This window comes from Nomascus leucogenys, chromosome 20, assembly GCF_006542625.1.
Source record: "Nomascus leucogenys isolate Asia chromosome 20, Asia_NLE_v1, whole genome shotgun sequence".
Taxonomy (NCBI): Eukaryota; Metazoa; Chordata; class Mammalia; order Primates; family Hylobatidae; genus Nomascus; species Nomascus leucogenys.
Window position 1 is genome coordinate 47,341,808 of NC_044400.1, and position 20,501 is coordinate 47,362,308.

The 20,501-nt window shown below is 41.9% G+C and overlaps 1 protein-coding gene across 2 annotated transcripts in view; it reads right to left on the bottom strand.

Moving 5' to 3' along the window:
• Nucleotides 1-1,997: 1,997 nt before the first annotated feature.
• The window catches only part of FAM114A1 (family with sequence similarity 114 member A1), a 74,509-nt gene continuing 56,005 nt past the window's right edge, over nucleotides 1,998-20,501 (bottom strand). For both annotated transcript variants that reach the window (XM_030801222.1, XM_030801223.1), the window contains 6 exons: nucleotides 18,831-18,922; nucleotides 16,550-16,711; nucleotides 15,348-15,487; nucleotides 11,933-12,005; nucleotides 6,684-6,737; nucleotides 1,998-4,260 (listed from right to left, as the gene is read on the bottom strand). In XM_030801222.1, coding sequence (XP_030657082.1) covers nucleotides 4,159-4,260; nucleotides 6,684-6,737; nucleotides 11,933-12,005; nucleotides 15,348-15,487; nucleotides 16,550-16,711; nucleotides 18,831-18,922 — 623 coding nt within the window. In that variant the 3' untranslated portion in view covers nucleotides 1,998-4,158. The remainder of the gene's footprint in view (nucleotides 4,261-6,683; nucleotides 6,738-11,932; nucleotides 12,006-15,347; nucleotides 15,488-16,549; nucleotides 16,712-18,830; nucleotides 18,923-20,501) is intronic.

The window sequence follows — 20,501 nt, forward strand, 5'->3', positions numbered from 1 at the left end:
AGTTCTAAAATGGATTTTCAGTATGATCTCTTCTAATGAGCCTTTGCAAACACAGTAATTTAAGACACCAAGTTGAAGCCTGGATCTGCATATGGAAATGTAGGGCACACTTACTTAGGAGGAAGATGAAAGGGCAGTTTTTACATTATAGAAAAAACTAGCTTGATCCTGAAAAATAATTGCTTTTATAAAAAATTAAATCATTTGAAGTCATGTATTATGATCAACCCCATCTGTTCAACAGACACACACACACACACACACGTTTTTAGGAAAGATGAGAAATTAAATGTTCATTTCAAATTTTTGCTAAATTGCTTCCCTGGGATGTTATATCTTGCACCTCCAGGATGGCTGTGATTGGAATCTGTCTGCCTTTATTTCTAACATGAAAACAGCATGGCCGCCTATGCAGAAGGTGACTTCCCAGGTATTTGAGCACCTTGGGGAAGCTAATTTCTACAAACCACAAAGAAACTCTCTTATTTCCCTATTCAGGCCTCTACCTTGTATTCAGCACTTTACTTCAGCCTGCCCAAGGCTGGAACTTCCTTCAACCCCTTTGAGCCCTCATCTGAGGTCCATAGTTCCTTAGCTGGTACTGCTGAGGCTGTAGCACCTCGCTCACCCCTGCCAGGGCCTCAGCTCATCACACTGCTCGTTTAGCTATGAGCTTGTTGTGCAGCCCAGGGTGACACTCAGAGAAAACAGAGCCTTTCTCTTCTTGGTGGGGTATAATATTTAAGCTAAGGCCTATGCTTTAAGATTTGGGACTCAATTTTGCCCTTTCGATCTGTCTGTATCAATACCTGAAAGCAGTTTTTCTTGAACTCATTTTACTTTGATTTTGAGATCTGCTTTTGATGCTTCTTATTTAATAAGGCACAGGCACAGGCCTACATTCATTATTTAAACTAGAACTTATTTTGCACTTGATGTTAAGAAAAAACTGGCACGCTTGTTCAGGGTAATTGCATAGAATGAAATGAATGCAATTTATGTAAAGGATTATTGAAGGAATAAAAAACTTCCAAGGTAAGCCTGTTAAATCATTCATTTAGTAACTGACTGACATTTGCACAGATCTGGATCCTGCACTTTGCCAGATTTTAAAGCAAAGCAAAGAAGCAATTATTTAAAAGTGATGATGAAAAACAGTATTGTAAGAAATCCTGGCGGGTGGATCTATCTTAAGTGATTATTCTCGCTGAAATAATGTACTTCACAGACTATGGAACTAGGCCCAGGGAATCATCTCTCAGCCTGTCTTCACCTGGCAACCTTAGGCATTCCAGCATTAGAAGATAATTGCAATGCCAATGACACCAACCACTTCTTTTTGAATAATTATCTCTTATTCTTTTAAACATTTATATTTCATCATTAAAGTTTTTGCTATGCACCCACTACACAGGTGCAGTTAGGCTTAAAGTCTAAGTCTGGGATTCTAGCTCCTTGAAAAATACTTGTTTCTCTTTTTATTTTTTTAATTGAGACAGCATCTCCCTGTGCCGCCCAGACTGGAGTGCAGTGGTGCATCTTGGCTCACTGCAACCTCTGCCGCCTGGGCTCAAATGATCCTACTGCCTCAGCCTCCCGAGTAGCTGGGACTACAGGCGCGAGCCACCACATCTGGCTAATTTTTTTGTATTTTTAGCAGAGACGGGGTTTTACCATGTCGACCAGGCTGGTCTCGAACTCCTGACCTCAGGTAATCCGCCCACCTCAGCCTCCCAAAGTGCTGGGATTACAGGTGTGAGCCACTGAGCCCTGCCACTTTTTTCTCTTTTACATTTCCGCTTAATATCTAAACCCATCTGATGCAAAAAACGAAAAAACAACAACAAAAAACAACAAAAAACTGATGTGAAGAAATTGTAAATCTAAATCATTTCCTCTGCTCTACACATAAAAAGTCTAAAATTGATGAAGAGGTAAATGCAACATTTTCATCAGTTAATCATTCTCTAGACTTAAAAACATTTCTGGCAATCAGAAAAGGAGAAAAATCTTTAATTGATTTCTCAGGTAATTTTTTTCCAGATTGTACATAAAGTGTTCTTATGTTTTCTATTTGCATGTTTCAGGAGACATACAAACGAAATACAGTACATTGACAAATGAAATGCTAATAAGAAGTAGGATGATATTAAAATATCCCTACTTTGCCTGTATGGAACAAAGGCAGTCTACTCCATTGGGGAATCAAAGCAAATGTGAATAAGAGGTTTCCACCTTGCAAAACGGTCAGCTTCATTTGCCCTGGAGAGAGCTACTAGGCAAGGCTTCACATGACAGTGCCTGTAGGGACGTCCACAGGGCTGTGAAGCAGGTGTATTCTATAGAACACGCAGCTGCAATGAAGGCGTGGAGCTCAGCCACTGACAATGCCCCTCCTGGCTGCAGGGTCTTCTGTGCAGTCTCCCATGGATCAATATACCAGTTAGTTAAAACACACATCAGTATTTTCTGTCCTTTAGCAACGATGATGATATTTGCCACCAGCGAGTGTGATCTGTGAAGCGATTTTAAAAGGCAGTCCTGGGATTCTACTGTATTGAAACACTTTTGATTTTCTATTTGAATACTTCTAAGCTTTGTAATTATGCCATCATGTGCTCATGATCATAAGAAATTAATTTTAAAATAAATATTCTTTAGTATCCCTTTTCATATATATATTTTCACCTCATATATATAGTTTGGGATAAAGTAGTGTAAGGAGTATAGGAAATACAACAAAGAGTAGGACATTAAATAAAACACCAATTTACCTTGTTCTTCAAAGTTTTTAAGGTTCAAAAATTTATTGGTATTTTAAGCCAGTGGTCCCCAACCTTTCTGGTCTCAGGGACCGGTTTCATGGAAGACAATTTTTTCATGGACTCGGGGTAGTGGGATGGGGGTGGGGGATGGTTTCGGCACGAAACTATTCAACCTCAAATCTTGAGGCATTAGATTCATCAGGCATTAGATTCTCATAAGGAGCACACAACCTAGATCCCTCGCATGTGCAGTTCACAACAAGGTTCGCACTCCCATGGGACTCTAACGCTGCTGCTCACCTGACAGGAGGCAGAGCTCAGGCAGTAATGCAAGCTATGGGGAGCAGCTGTAAATACAGATGAAGCTGTGCTCACTCACCCACCGCTCACCCCCTGCTGTGTGGCCTGGTTCCTAACCAGTGCCATGGACCGGTACTGATCTGTGGCCTGGGAGTGGGGACCCCTGTTTTAAGCAGTTTAAGAATTATTCTCTTTCAGAATATCTACCTCTACTGGGATAAGATCATGTTTCTTTACTGTGAGCACACAGTAGGTGCTCAATAAATGCTTGTTGCAAGAATGAATGACTGGCTGGGTGCGGTGGCTCAAGCCTGTAATCCCAGCACTTTGGGAGGCCGAGGCGGGCGGATCACGAGGTCAGGAGATCGAGACCATCCTGGCCAACATGGTGAAACCCTGTCTCTACTAAAAATACAAAAAAAATTGGCTGGGCATGGTGGCACACGCCTGTAGTCCCAGCTACTCAGGAGGCTGAGGCAGGAGAATCGCTTGAACCCAGGAGGCAGAGGTTGCAGTGAGCTGAGATTACGCCAACACACTCCAGCCTGGCGGCAGAGTGAGACTCTGTCTCAAAAAAAAAAAAAGAATGACAATATGTTCCTTTTTTTACCATAATAGGTAAAATCTATAAGTAGTGTGATTTTTGCCTGCGACATTTATGTAACAAAACAAAGTTCAGTTTTAGAATTGATTTAAAGTAATACTATAAGAATGGAACATTTAAAGGTCGAAACTTAAAGGACTAAAAAAAAGTCTAAGGTCTGCCCATGAATTTCTAAATATAGCATGCTTAACCAGGAAAATGAACACGAATATTTGTAAATAAATTTCAGATGAAAGGAAATTTTCAATATAAGCCGTGTAAGTTTAAATTAACATAAAGAAAACACAATTGTTTGTAAAAACAATTATACACATTGAGAGAAATGATAACTCTCTCTAAATTTGCATTCTCAATATTGTCTGTGCAAAATTGCTTGTAGTGTCCTCAAATGGATGTCTGTGGCCAGGTGCACAGAGAACATCCCCTTAAATGGTACATATTGAGGCAAGGCGGCCAGCTGTCTCCTTTAACTAGATGGAGTCGGCCAGGTCACGGCTGTGCTTTCAAACAACTGGTCTGGATATGTGAGACCTGCAGAACAGGCAGCAGCAGCTGGAAGGCATCCTGTATGTAAGTCGTGCTGTTGCAGCCCTGCGAGAGGAGAAAAATGAGGTTGAAGGGTTATTTTCATAGTTCAACCTTGATGATACTTCCAATTGGATAATGTTCCCACTCTTCAACCCACCCCCCAATATTGGATTATATTTATCTTGCAATATTGGTGCTTAAAGCAAGTGCTTAAAGCACGCTTTTGGATGGGGCATGTCCAGCTCTCAATTATCTATACTAACAGAGAGAATAATTCACTCAAAATGAGGCAAATCATTTTCACGGATTTTTTTTTGGACGGAGTCTTGCTCTGTTGCCAGGCTGGAGTGCAGAGGCACGATCTTGGCTCACTGCAACTTCCGCCTCCCAGGTTCAAGTGATTCCCCTGCTTCAGCCTCTCGAGTAGCTGAGACTACAGGCATGCGCCACCATGCCCAGCCAATTTTTTTGTATTTTAGTAGAGACAGGGTTTCACCATGTTGGCCAGGATGGTCTTGATCTCCTGACCTCGTGATCCGCCCACCTCGGCCTCCCAAAGTGCTGGGATCACAGGCGTGAGTCACTTCTATGGACTTTTTAGATCCATCAGTGTGTGTACTTTCTTGGCCCAGGGTATGTCCTGTCTTATCTATCCCTTTCCCAGATCAACCCTACTGCCCTGAAATAACACAAAAACACTGTATGAAGGAGCTCAGTTTCTCCTACCCTACAGATAGATAAGCAAGAATGGTCAACATAAAGCTAACTGGAGATACTATTGGGCGGTTATTCATGGCAAACTTGAACACTGTTATCCTCCTATGCATGGTACTTTATGCTTGGTTGGGATAGCTGACATTATTATTCCTGTCTTGTGGTGCACTAACACACAGTATTGGATGGAGAGGCCATTTAAAGGTTAGGGTAACTAAAACATGTGAAAACATCTATTGGGGAAACGGAAAAAATATTTGACCTCCTATTTCTCATACCTGACATGGTAAGTTAATTTCATGCCTTCTGGGTGGCCAAGGGAGAGATTTTTCTTGTACCACATTCTGCCTCTGACTGCCAGGGTTGTCTCTTAGCTATGCCTGTCCCTCCAAGACCTGCCCCTACAGCTCCTATTCCTTCTGGCTGATGCCATCCCACTGTGCGGCTGCATCCTAAACAATAATATTCAGTGCCATCACTTAGTTATTTCTGTACCTTTGTCATTTTCCTTAACAGTAAGGCACAAGTCCCCAAAACAATGCTATAAATATATAGGTAACTGATGTGGTTTGGCTGTGTCACCACCCAAATCTCATCTTGAATTTTAAGTCCCACAGTTTCCACATGTTGTGGGAGGGAACTGGTGGGAGGTAATTGAATCATGGGGGCAGGTCTTTTCCCATGCTATTCTCATGATAGTGAGTAAGTCTCATGAGATCTGATGGTTTTATAAAGGGGTTTCTCTGCAGAAGCTCTCTTCTCTTGTCTGCAGCCATGTGAGATGTGCCTTTCACCTACCGCCATGACTGTGAGGCCTCCCCAGCCATGTGGAATTGTGAGTCCATAAATTTCTTTCTTTTGTAAATTGCCCAGTCTCGGGTATGTCTTTATCAGCAGTGTGAAATTGGACTAATACAGTAGCCCTCCTGAACTTTTGTAATTTCCAAATTTTGCAATGGACAGCCTCTTCAGAAAGCAAAATCCTATGATATATGCATTGCCCATGTTCAAACTCAGCTTGTTAACACCTTATGCCTTCAGCTGGGTGCCCTGTGGCTGTCACTTACAGTTTATCCCCTAACAGAAGATTTTCCTCTACCAGTCTTCTACCTTTCCTCTACAGGTAGAACACAGTGCCTATGATTCAAGAATGAGAGTTCTTCCTGGACCTCTTTTCTTCTCTCTTAGGCTACTGTTTCTGGCAAAGACCCAGCAGTGTTGGCTGGGGCAGCTTTATATCAACACAACTGATGCTGCAAAGTCCTAGTGAGTGGGCAGGCCACAGAGTGAGAAGTCAGAAAGGATGGTGCCCCTTGTCATTGACTGGGCATAGGCTAAACATTCTCCTTGTCATTGTTGCCAGCTTGGAGATTAGACCCAGCTAAACCAAAGGTTATTCTAAATCGAAGGAAGTGCCCATTTTTATGAAAATCACCGATGAGCAATAACCCCTCATTGCAGCCAATAATCATAGTGTTAAATCTAGTGTCAAATTTGGCAGCAGAAATCTGCTACTGCTGGAGGAAACAGTGACAGAAATAACGTGCAAGCTTAGCATTTCTTTTTATAATCAGGAATTCTTGAAAATTAGGTATTGTTGCTTCATCAGAGGGTTTACAGCTGGTTGAGCTACACAAATTTACTCAAAAAAGACTTGATGATGAGATTCAGAATTGCAATAACATTTGCTGTGGGGGAGAAAGGCAAAAAAAAAAAAGTAGTTCTAACATTTACTTTGATTCAGAAGCACTTTCTCTCCAGAGGCCACTTACCTCTAACAATACACTACTGATCATGGGGTTAAGGACCTCGGCCTTCTTGTTGCTCTGTGGAATCAGAAGTATGAAATTGACAGATTAGGTGCTCATACTACAAGGCTTGCCGCGTAAAATGTAATACACTGGCTTTATTGAGGGATCTCTTGCAGAGGAAGAGGAGGGGAAGCAGAATGCTTCCTACAGACCAGGCTTCATACCTGCTGCTGCACCTTTTTAGTCTCATTTAATTACAACGGAAATCCTAGGAGGTAGGCAGGTATCATGATAACCCCAATTTAAAGAGGAGAGAATAGGGATCAGAAAGGTTGAGTAACTTGTTTAAGGTCACATAGCTAGAAATTGAAACCGAGACCTTTTTCACTATGTAAATTTTGTAGCAGATCTGGGATAAGAGTGAAGTGAGGGAGGTTGAGTTGTGTAGGCAGAGTGGACGCTGTCTTTACTTAAAATTTTGATATTTTGATGATCATAATATTTTGGTACTTTTATTTTAAAATATATTTCATTAAAATATCTATCTAGATTCCTGAGGTTTTTCTCTGTTTCCTTTTTGGGCCCCCTTCCATTTTGCAGGTGAGTTAAGTCCCTCACTCGCCTAACCTAGTCTAAGCCCTGGCCTACTCTTTTTTTTTTCTTTCTTCTTTTAAATGCAAACATAGGAACTTGGTTATAGGGCATCTTCTAGATGAGCAGCAAAATTAAGACATTCTTAAATATAACTTGAAAACAGCTCTGCAGATCCACATTTGAAAAATGCAAATATATATAAAGCACAGAGTACAGTGCCTGGTATAAAGCAGGGGCTCAAAAAATGAAAGGCAGGCCAGGTGTGGTGGCTTAAGCCTGCAGTCCCAGAACTTTGAGAGGCCGAGGTGGATGGATCACCTGAGGTCGGGAATTTGAGATCAGCCTGGCCAACATGGTGAAACCCTGTCTCTACTAAAAATACAAAAAAATTAGCTGGGCATGGTGGTAAGTGCCTGTAATCCCAGCTACTCAGGAGGCTGAGGCAGGAGAATTGCTTGAACTCAGGAGGCAGAGGTTGCAGTGAGCCGAGATCGCACCATTGCACTCCAACCTGGGTGACAGAGTGAGACTCCATCGAAAAAAAAAATTAAAGTGAAAGGCAGAGTTGGTATCATTATCTTTGCTTATGCTATCGGTCTATCAATCAATAGTCTTCTCTATCTAAGAGTTCAATCTACTCTTAGACCATAAACCATTAAAGGGATTGGAGAGAGAGAGGATGCAATCTTAGTAAGTCAGCTTCTCTTACAGTACCTGGAAGAGTTCAGAGTAAACAAAAATACATAAATTAAATATATCTTCCCAGAGCAGCCCACTTTCATTGAAGTTACTCTACTGAGGGTGAAGTAATGTCTTCCTGGGGAAATCATAATGGAGCCTTGGGAGAAACCTCTTTAAAAAACCAGTCGTTTTAGTAAGTAACCAGAAAATCCATTATGGTATTTGCTTTCATGTTTATTTGATTATCAATAAACCTCTAAAATATAATCAAATGAGGGCAATAAGATGACATTGGTTTTCAGAATCAATGAGGTGTGCAAGCAATTTAAATAGAGTCTAGAGAGCAATATACACTCATTAACTTCAAGTTATGAATAATGGCTGCTTTAGCGAACAGAAACACTGACTTGATGTAAATGATTCATCACAGCACAAGATCAGAGGTATTGTTGTGGTGAGATGGTCTTTCTAAATTCTATTTTAGATTCAAGTTTTTCTTCCCCATAATGATAACCTGTGTGGTCCCGATTTTGTTCATGCAAACACTTGTACGTGTGTGTATATATATATATATATATAAAAGTTCAAGTGCACAGCCATCTGCCACAGCCTTGCTACATAAAATATGGGCCATGGATCAGGAACATTGTCATCACCTGACTGCTTACTAGAAATACAGAATCTCAGCCTCATCCCAGACCTATTGAATAAGAATCTTCATTTTAACAACATCTCCAACTGATCCGTGTGCACCTTAAGTTTGAGAAGCACTGCGCTGGGATACAATATGCAGAAGGAATGGAAAGCAATACCATGAATACTACTAGGTAAATTAATATTTAACACATATTATGCAAAATATAATACACACAAACATGCACACAGACATTCACACTCTCAAGCCTAAACAAACACAGAGAACCAAAGAGTTGGTATCTATCTGATGTGTCTGGTGGATAACCAACTAGGAATTAGGAGATCTACTGAGAGGCTTGAGTGAATCAATTCACCCCTCCGGGCCTCAGTTTCCTCACCTAGTAAACTGTGAAAAGGGTGACAAGAGGGTGCAATAGAGCCTTAGGAACCGGCATCACCAAGGCTATTCCATCATGATTAAGACCTCACACTTCTCTGCAAGCCTAGTGTTTATATCAAAGTCCATGGACATCACGTAACTTGTGTTTATATCAAAGTCCATGGACATCACGTAACTTGGACCACACTGAGGGTGCAAATGCATTTTGTCCAGCCTATCGTATCAATGAGCTTCCACCTCCCTTGTCATTCTGCTTGTATACAGTGAAGCTCTATTGCTGAAGGCCTGAAATTAGACAAACATAAAAGGTGCTTTTTCACAAAATAGGAGAAGCAGGTCAGATTTCTTGACGGCAGAATGAATAGGCAGTGCATAGCTCACCCCTTATTCACAGAGTCACTGACAGAAGAGTGGGGGACAGGCATCTTTTTGGATGATCCATGGTCATTTCTCATCTTTTGAGAAATGCTCTTGGCCTGAGGAGGAGGAGGAGGCATGCCCCAGAAGCCAGGGAGGTCTGCAGGTCTGCACAATGAGACACTGTCCCCAGTTGGTGTTGAGTGAAGCCAAGGTGGACGTGTGACCCATGCTGCTGAGCTATTCAAACCTTTTTACCCAGGAACCAGGAATTTGAATGGAAAGACACAGGGTTAGGAACTGCTGTCACTGAGTCACATTAATAGCAGTACTTTAGAGAGAGTATGTGTGGGCCGGGCGTGGTGGCTCACACCTGTAATCCCAGCACTTTGGGAGGCTGAGGCAGGTGGAGCACCTGAGGTCAGTGGTTTGAGACCAGCCTGGCCAACATGGTGAAACCCTGTCTGCACTAAAAATACAAAAAAATTAGCTGGGAGTGGTGGCCCACGCCTGTAATCCCAGCTACTCAGGAGGCTGAGGCATGAGAATCGCTTGAACTTGGGAGGCGGAGGCTGCAGTGAGCCGAGATCGCGCCACTGCACTCCAGCCTGGGCAACAGAGTGAGACACAGTTTCAAAAAATAAAAAAAGAGTGTGCATGAGCTCTGGTGCTGGGTCCCCACAGCGGTTCATTTCCTCCACTGCCTTTCATAAAGCCTCCTTTCTGTCTAAATTTTTTAGAATGTGTTTCTGTTGCTTCCTGGTATGGTTTGAATTGTGTCCCCTGCAAAAAGACATATTGAAGTCCTAACCCCTAGCACCTCAGACTGTGACCTTATTTGGAGATAGGGTTGTTGCTGGTGTGATAAGTTAGCATGAGGTCATATTGGTCATGCTCTAACCCAATAGGCCTGGTGTCCTTATAAGCAGAGGGAAATCTGGACACAGACACGCATGGAGGGAAGGTGATGTGGAGACACAGGGAGAAAGCAGCCATGTCAAGACACAGAGAGAGAGACTGGAGTTTTGCAGCCACAAGCCAAGGAACACCTGGGGCTACCAGAAGCTGGAAGAAGCAAGGAAGAATCCTAGAGGCTTTGGAGAGATCAAGGCCCTGATACCACCTTGTTTTCAGACGTCTAGCCTGCAGAACCACGAGAAAATAACCCAGTTTATGGTACTTTGTTAGAGCAGCCCTAGGAAACTGATATACTTGAAACCAAGAAAACAACCTAATTAGAATAGGAAGTAAACCTGCTATTTCTCATGGAGCACATCACTTTGCATCCAGGGTTTCAAAGGAAAAAAACAGGAAGATGAAAGGCAATATTTTCCACTTTTCTCTGGGCCCACTAAGGTGAAGCTATATAACATGACTGATTTCCAAAGAAAATAACCAGAGGCCACACCTCCAAGTGAATGCGGAGCCTTTCGGACTTGTTACCCTGAGAATAGAAACACTTGAGCCAATCAGTAACATTTTTTTCTTTTGGTTAAAGTCAAGTGCCACGATGAAGCAAAGAAAACTCTTATCTCTGCCGGGCGTGGTGGCTCATGCCTGTAATCCAGCAGTTTGGGAGGCTGAGGCGGGTGGATCACTAGGTCAGGAGTTTAAGACCAGCCTGGCCAACATGGTGAAACCCCATCTCTACTAAAAATACAAAAATTAGCTGGGCCTGGTGGCGTGTGCCTGTAATCCCAACTATTTTGTAGGCTGAGGCAGGAGAATCGCTTCTACCCAGGAGGTGGAGGCTGCGGTGAGCCGAGATCGTGCCACTGTACTCCAGGCTGGGCGACAGGGCAAGAGACTCAGTCTCGAAAAAAAAAAAAGGAAAAAGAAAACTCTTATCTTGGATGGCTTATAAAGTAGGCTCTGAGGGCAACAGTGAATGAGAATATTCAAAATTAATAATTTTAACAGAGATTCTGAATTACATATATCACAGATATTAAGTAATAAAAGGAACTTTCATCTGACACATTAAAAAAAACAAACAGGCCGGGCATGGTGGCTCACACCTGTAATCCCAACACTTTGCAGGGCCGAGGTGGGTGGATCATGAGGTCAGGAGATCGAGACCATCCTGGCTAACATGGTGAAACCCTGTCTCTACTAAAAATACAAAAAAATTATCCGGGTGCGGTGGCAGGCGCCTGTAGTCCCAGCTGCTTGGGAGGCTGAGGCAGGAGAACGGCATGAGCCCGGGAGGCGGAACTTGCAGTGAGCAGAGATCGTGCCACTGCACTCCAGCCTGGGCACCACAGCAAAACTCTGTCTCAAAAAAAAAAAAAAAAAAAACAAAACCAAAAAACAAACAAACAAACAAACAAAAGAAATGATGTCCACAGAGGTTTGAAAACTGACTCACCCAACATCTTGTAAGACCGAAGTGGCAGATTCAAGGCTAGAACCCAGTCAGGAGAGTCCTAAGCTGCCTGTCCTTAGAGAAGTTGCTCTTGGCCTGACTTTAGCTTACATCATGGCATAGCTTCAGTTTTATGGAGCTACTAAAGAAGGCGCTGCATCTCCACATTTCCTCACAGCACCTCCCAGACATACTTCCCTTAAAAAAGGTGAAAAAAAATCAAGACTGTAATCTTACCCCAACAGTGGTTAAAGAATTCGTAAACTTCTTTGATAAGGAGGCCACTTCATTGCACATTGCAGTAGTTAATCTGAAAGAAGAAAAAAAAAAAGGCTTGGATGTTTTCAATAAGGTAAAATAATTTAACTGTCATGACCATTTCTGATATTAATTCAGTATGACGTTTAAAAGAATGCCACACACGCTTGAAGATGCTCTACAGAAATGTGCAGTCAGACGTTTTTCCTTAATCATCTTCCATGATTCGCAATCACAGTTTAAACTAATCCTGGTTTTCTTTCCATGCTTAATTAAAGAATAATCATCCAACTCACTTGACCTCTTTTAGAATCAAAACCATGTGCAGGAAAATGCCAGGCTTGGGCTCCACATGTGTAGAGGTATACACTCTGGCCAGATGGCTGGTTTCCACCTTTTTGGTCATTTCAAAATAATCACGAACATTCACTGAGACACTATGTTAAGCACTTTCATGTGCCTAATCATATTTAATCCTCAGAGTGACCTTATGGGTTATGTTATTATTTCCATTTTATATAGATGGAAAATCAGACATTTAAGAAAGTTAGGTGGCCGGGGAATGGTGGCTCACGCCTGTAATCTCAGCTGTGGGAGGCCGAGGTGGGTGGATCACCGGAGGTCAGGAGTTCAAGACCAGCCTGACCAACATAGTAAAACCCTGTCTCTACTAAAAATACCAAAAAATTAGCTGGACATGGTGGCAGGCGCCTGTAATCTCAGCTACTTGGGAGGCTGAGGCAGGAAAATCACTTGAAGCCAGGAGGTGGAGGTTGCAGTGAGCCGAGATCACGCCATTGCACTCCAGCCTGGGCAACAAGAGCAAAACTCTGTCTTAAAAAAAAAAAAAAGTAAGAAAGTTAGGTAACCTGCTTAGGACATGCAGGAGAGGAGGGATTCAAACTCAGGTGTCTCTGGATAGTTTGATTATGTTTTTATTATATGCTTCAAAATAAAGATCCTGTAGATTATGTAGAATATGTTTTTAATACTGACATCAAAATTCCGAGTTTATGCTAGGCATTCCACTTCTAGAACTTTACCCAAGAAAATAATGCAAGATACACACAAATATTTAACAAAAACAACATTTATCCTAACACTATGGATGATGACAAAACCTGAAAACAATCTAATTACCTAATAATGTAGGTAATGTCTGATATTTTTCTATCAGTTAGTGCATATAGCTCTCAAGAATAGTGATTAAAATGCTGTGGGAAAAATTATAACCCCAACTTAAGAATCTTGTATGTTAAAAGATCTAGTAAAGTCAGTAGAGGTTAGTTTTGCTTTGATAAAAGAGGTCTTCTCTAATATATATAGGTTTTATGAGCTATATCCACCCATCCATCCATCCACCCACCCACCCACCCATCCATCCAAAACTTGTCTGCAGAAGGGGTCAAGAGTAAATCCGGGAGATATCCCAGAGCCATTCAGCCTATGTTGTTGGGCAGGTGGGTGGGGAGGCACTTATTGTACAGACAAGTCAGGGACTGGGCGCAGCTTGGTAAGGTCAGGACAATCAGGGCTGGGAATCAGAAAGGAGCAAAGAGTAAGGTCGTTTTCCATACCTAGGGGCTTCTGAACTTTGGCCCTCTTCTTTCCAGTTAGTACTGCAAAGATAAACCAGTACCTACAGATTGTCCTCAGCATTTTCAACTTCCCTGACTTTGTCCTTTCCTCTTCCTTCTAAATGTTTAGGAGAGTGCACATTCTTTCTAGGAATATTAAGGTGGGGATTCTGTGGTTCTTATAATAACTTTGATTTTTATATTCTTAGATATGGAAATCTAGACTAGATGACAGATCTTTACAAGTGAGGAAAAATGCCGCCAGTACAAAGACACTAATGCTGACTTTTTGGAAGATCTTTCCACTAAAAACTTCCTCCCCAACCGACAATGCCGAAGCAGTAATAAGCAAAGACTAGTTAGCTAGTAAATTGAATGTGCTGAGACCTGTGTCTTTCCATCCTTGGATATTTTCAGGGGCTCTATTTTGGCTCCTGTGTCTGTCTAATAACACGAGGGTACTTAGGCCTATGTTAATTTTCCACACCACAGTATACAGTCATGTGCATAAAAGTTAAAGGCTTATTTTTCAGCTCCATACCAACTATTTTCATGTATATTCACTAGATTGCATATTCATATATGGTACATATATTTTAATTTTACTTAATAAACTAATGATAATAGCTATTATTTATTGAAGAACATGATATAGGGCAACACATAGGTGCACACATACAACCCACAGTGAACTGGTTAATATTAGTGACCATCATCACCAGAGTTCGGAACATGGAGAGCTGGTATAAGTCCCCAGGAGCAGTGGACTGTATTTGCCTATTTCGTGAATCTAGCTAGAAGTTACATTAAAGTGTCCTTTCTCTATTCATGTATATGTTGAAAATGTAATTACCCTCAAAAGGTTTTACTCCTAAGACTTTGATCTATTAAATAAGCACTTTCATGCCTCATGCAATGATTTAGTGTGTTTTCCTTTAAATCTCTTCATAAATAATTCCTAGAATGGCTAGTTAAGTCTTCTTCTTGCTAACATAATGCATTTGTTAAAGAAATCCTTATTTCTGGCTGGGCGTGGTGGCTCACGAGTGTAATCCCAGCACTTTGGGAGGCTGAGGCGGGCAGATCACAAGGTCAAGAGATGGAGACCATCCTGGCCAACATGGTGAAAACCCGTCTCTACTAAAAATACAAAAATCAGCTGGATGTGGTGGTGTGCGCCTGTAATCCCAGCTACTTGGGAGGCTGAGGCAGGAGAATCACTTGAACCTGGGAGGCGGAGGTTGCAATGAGTTGAGATCATGGCACTGTACTCCAACCTGGTGACAGAGCAAGACTCTGTCTCCAAAAAAAAAAAAAAAAAAAAAAATCCTTATTTCTTAAAATGACCATAGAACAATGGAATTGGTTGACTTGAAATTTGAATCTTTGGCCAGGTATGGTGGCTCATGCCTGTAATCATAGCATTTTAGAAGGCTGAGGCAGGAGGATTGCTTGAGCTCAGGAGTTCGAGACCAGCCTGGGCAACACAGCCAGGCCTGGTCTCTGCAATTAATTAAAAAATTAGCTGGATGTGGTGGCACGCACCTGTGGTCCCAACTCCTGGGGAGACTGAGGCGGGAGGATCATGTGAGCCCAGGAGTTTGGGGCTGCAGTGAGTCATGATCATGCCACTGCACTCCAGTCTGGGTGACAGAGTGAGATCCCATCTCAGCAAAACAAAAAACAAAAAACAAAAACAAACAAAAAGAAATCTGAATCTTTTAGTGGCTTAGAGGGTGTGGGTGTGTATGTGTGTATCTGAATGGTACCTATATATAAAACTGGGAAAATAAGAATTTAAAGTAACATTTACTTACTTTATTAGAACTTTTGCTTGGTCCTGAGCTGGTTTTTCCTCCTCTTGTCCGTGAAGAATTAATTCTGCTACTTTATGAAGCTGCTCAATACAGCGCGCTGTTACCTCTGCCAGACTTTCAATGGACAACATGTATACTTCCTGAAATGAATAAACACAAGCAAGAATTTTTTTACAGAGCAGATGCTTTTTTAAAAAAATACTGTGACATTAGAAGTGATATAATTATTTCAAAAATACCCCATATATAACATGAAATAGTTAACCTGAAGATTACAAGCATATCTAAGACTCTAAGTGTAATGCTGCCAGGAAGGGCCATAAGGCCCCCAGGGCTGTGGCAAGTCTGTTCACAGCTGCATCCCCAGTGCTTACAGCAATGCTGGGTACAAAACAGGCAGGTGCTAAAGAAGGTGTGTGGAAGGCTGGCTGAACGAACAGAGCTCAATGGATATTTTTCCTTACAGTGATCTAATCACTGCAACCTCCACCTCCCGAGTTTAAGCAATTCTCATACCGCAGCCTCCCAAGTAGCTGAGAGTACAAGCACACGCCACCACACCCTGCTAATTATTATTATTATTATTTCGTATTTTTAGTAGAGACGGGGTTTCACCATGTTGGTCAGGCTGGTCTCAAACTCCTGACCTCAGGTGATCCACCTGCCTTGGCCTCCCAAAGTGCTGGGATTACAGGCACGAGTCACTGTACCCGGCCAAAAAGTTACTTTCTTTAAAATTAAAACTCAGTGTAAGACGAAGTTACTACAAACTCCTTTACTGAACATAGGCAGGATATAAATTATGCACACATAAATTTATTAAATTACAGAATAAAAGCTATGGCAGTGAATTTTTTAAAGGCTTCAATTACCTCATTAGTTATGGGGCATAAAGACATTTTATAGTAGCACATTTGCATATAAGATGAAATTCTACTGTAAAGGTAAATCAACTATGTTCCTAAAGATTTTTGTCCCTTTAAATTATAATTGCAAAGTTATGGAGAAAAGTGACAAAATCTGTGTTAAACAATGAATTATCTTGGCATAGAGAAATTTCAGTGTTTATTGCATTCCTACTTATATTTCTATAATATGGAACAAATGAAAAAGAAATGGCGTCTCCTCAATTAAAATTAAGCTGTTAATAAAATGAACACACTCTTATTACCTTGTAGGTGGACAATCTAGAATAAATTTACCTCTATGGTCTTAGTTCTCTTTTCCTCCTTTTTGTCTTCTTGAGGGTCTTGAGATTTCTCTTCCTTTTCTTCCTTCTTTGTTTCTTCTTCGGACCCTTTTGCCACATCTACTGGCACCATGGTTTCATCCTCTTCCACCCAGTCACGAGCCCTCTTCATGGCCTGCAGAGGTCCCCAACCAAACAATCCTTTTATGGTGCAAATATGGAAACTAAGTCATTCCAACCCCAAGACTAGAATCAAGTGTCTCTAAGCCTTCAAGAACAGATCTCTGTATGTTTGGAGGATGACGGGGCAATTTTTCAACCCCCTAAAAAGATAACCTGGTTGTTGCTTTCTGGTAAATATAAAGTAGAAAAGAGGGACAGAACAGAAAGTATGGAAAGAACAATGCAGGCCTGAGGACTCTTTAAAAAGCATTTAAAAATGATATTCAGATAATAAAAATGACAGTCACATTGAAAAATCTATAGTATATTTTTCACTTTTCATGACCATCTATAAAAGAATAATAGTATTTTAAAAAATATATGTTAGAAATTGAGCCATGGGGCCGCGGCTACAGCAAATGTCCTCATCTGATATATCTCAGGAAGCTCTTCATGTTTCGTGAACCTAATAATGTATCATGCTGGGAAGGTGAAGAAGGGCTCTGTGTTTCTTGATTCATGACAGGTCTTCTACCCTCAAGGGGGAGAAGAGAAGTGCTGCTGGAAAGGTCTGGTGCTGCTCTGTGTCTAGTTTAATTTCACATGAGTGCAGTTTACACACTCTGTGCCCTACAAAATCATGGCTAAATTAAACAATCAGAAACCTCCTCCCCTGCCTGTTATTCCCTGAATTTAGAACGAAGGGGCAGACTCACTCCAATTTTATCATTATAGTTTAAGCTGTTTGCTTAAGTAAAAGTTGTTTTGGGGCTTACACTAAACTTACTTCCCACCTTAAATCTTACACGCCAAAGTTAAAAATATCAGAGTGTTGAATGGTAAGTTAACAGCAAGAAGATCTGGGGAGAGAAAACCCAACAAAACTGTCTTCAGTGTTTCCTCTATTACAGACAAAGATTTAACCCTAAGCAAATAAGCCAGTGGAATCTCAGAGCCACCACATGCCCCCTCTGAGCGGTGGCAGGTGCTGCACGGAGATGAATGAGGCAATTTCCCACTGTGTTCAAGTCACTGACCTGCCAGAATCAGTGACCCCTATCAGAGATAAAGAAATTACTCATCTCACCTCCTCATTCTGCCCTTTTCCTCACCCACCTGGATAAGTGAGTACCTATGCAAACCACTGCTTACTAAAAAGAAGAAAGAAAGACAGAGAGAGAGAGAGAATGGAAAAACATCACACAGTTTTAAGTAATTAATGATCATGGCCTCTAAAGAAACTTCACAGCAAGACCTTGTACTAACTTGCAAAACACACTGTGATATTGTTAGAGGAACCCAGATTGTTAAAGCTGGAATGGTCTTAGACATGATGAAGCCCCTGTGCTCCAGGTGGGAGGAACTGTGGGGTTTACCTGGCTGACGTGCCTCTCTCTACCTAATTCTGGCATGTTTCTTTAGAGGGGTGGGGGGCGAAATTTGAAAAAGTCTCTTGGTGATTCTGCACCCTTTTTACCTCCCCTAATCTGATGATAACTACTGCTCCAACATAACATTCTATTTTGCCATGAAAAGTTAAGTGACTTATTCAAGGTCACAAGGTAATTACTAGTAAAATTACAACTAAAATGCAGATCTCATGACACAATCTAGCATGTTCTCCACCACCACCACATTCCATTATGCTGCCTCCTCAAATCTTTTCATTTTTTCCTTTTTTAAAATTTGAGACAGAGTCTCACTCTGTCACCTAGGCTGGAGTGCTGTGGCACAATCTCAGCTCACTGCAACCTTGGCCTCCTGGGTTCAAGCGATTCTCTTGCCTCAGTCTCCCGAGTAGCTGGGATTACAGGCATGCGCCAGAACACTTGGCTAATTTTTGTATTTTAGTAGAGACGGGGTTTCACCATGTTGGACAGGCTGATCTCAAACTCCTGACCTCAGGTGATCCACCCGCCTGGGCCTCCCGAAGTCCTGGGATTATAGGCGTGAGCCACCGCGCCCAGCCCCTCCTCAAATCTTAATTACTGACCTCAAACTCCTCTCCCGGCACTATGCCATATAAGATTTGGGGGTTTTCCATTTCAGGTGCATCTCTGGAACTTTAAAACAGAGACTCTCCCCTGCACTTCTTTTTTTTAACCAGAAACTATAAATCAGACAGTGCTGACCTTATTGAGTTTGTCAGGTGTGGCCGCCACATGTAATTCAAAGAGAAGCTCTGTAAGCATGCGAGCAAATTCTTCTCCCTTTTCTTCTAAGCCTAGAAATAGAACACAACAGAAGAAGCGTGATTTATTTTTCATCCTTCAGGATGTGGCAGCTCCCCCAACATTACAGCCTGCAGCTGGGGTAGACTAAGTGAAGGTTGTAGCAGCCTGCCCGCCAGCCGCCAGGCAAAGATGAATGTCTTCCATTCATGAGCATGGCAGTGAGGCAGCAGATGCATCCGGGTGCAGGGCCGCTGAAGTCTTGCTGTTTGGCAGCTCGAGCAGGGACACCCCCCGGCCAACCCAAAGGCAACAAGAGGTCAGGGAGGGAGCTTGCTTGTCTTGTTCACAGCTGTAGGTGGTCAGCAGCTATCTGCTGAAAGAAGGACTGGGATGAACAAAGGCATGACCTTTCTCAGGCCTAAGGGACCCAGGACAACATCATATTTATGACTTCGATATTGTTACGCTTAGCATTGCAACCCTAATGATACCCAGGTGCCCTTTTATGTCCACAGAACCACAGTGCTGAATAAGCCGAATTAGTCTCAACTATCTCGCTGGAGAAATTTCCCAAGGTTCCCTAGGATACCTGGCTGGTCCTACAATATTTCTTAATGATCTGTCTTCCTTTCACCCTGGAAGCTACTGAGGGACAGAGACAGTATTTCTTCTGCTCACTCTTGAATCCAGAGCATCTAACACAATACCTCACATATAATAGGTGCTAAAATGAATATTTATGGAATAATTTATTAATACATTGCCTAATATATAATGATATGATATATTAATATATATAACAGATAGTATACATATTAAAATATCATATATCAAAATAAAAAAATTAGGATCATTGTGGGCAATAAAGAGATTGTTAAAGGTTACAATCTTATTTTTCTCTTTTAAAGTATCTGCAAGGCCATGCCATTTTGAACAGTTATGAAAGGTGCCAAAGAATGGATTCCACATGGATTTATTACCAGTTTGGGGGAGAATAAAAGCATCATTTATCTCGCCTGACTACATGATCTCAGAACTCTCTAAGAAGAAAATACTGTGGCTTATGCCAGTGGGGGAAGGCAGAGCCTTGAAGAGGGGACTAAGCCATGTGAGAAACACTGCATCCAGCCCTTGTCTGGAGATGCTATTTTGTTTTACGGACAAAATGGTTAATCTGCAGCCCATGAAGATAGCCTGGCGTAGCTTGTAGGTATTTATTCAAAACATTTGGCTGAGATCCGCTTATTATTACCTGTAACTCATATATTCTCATGAGGGAAACAGATCAATAATCAAAACAGATAAGTAGTCCGGGCACGGTGGCTCACGCCTGTAATCCCAGCACTCTGGGAGGCCGAGGTGGGTGGATCACGAGGTCAGGAGTTTGAGACCAGCCTGGCCAAGATGGTGAAACCCCGTCTCTACTAAAAATACAAAAATTAGCCGGGCGCGGAGGTGGGCGCCTGTAATCCCAGCTATTCGGGAGGCTGAGGCAGGAGAATCACTTGAACCTGGGAGGCAGAGGTTGCAGTGAGCTGAGATCACGCCACTGCACTCTAGCCTGGGTGACAGAGCAAGACTCTGTCTCAAAAAAACAAAACAAAACAAAACAAAACAAAACAAAACAAA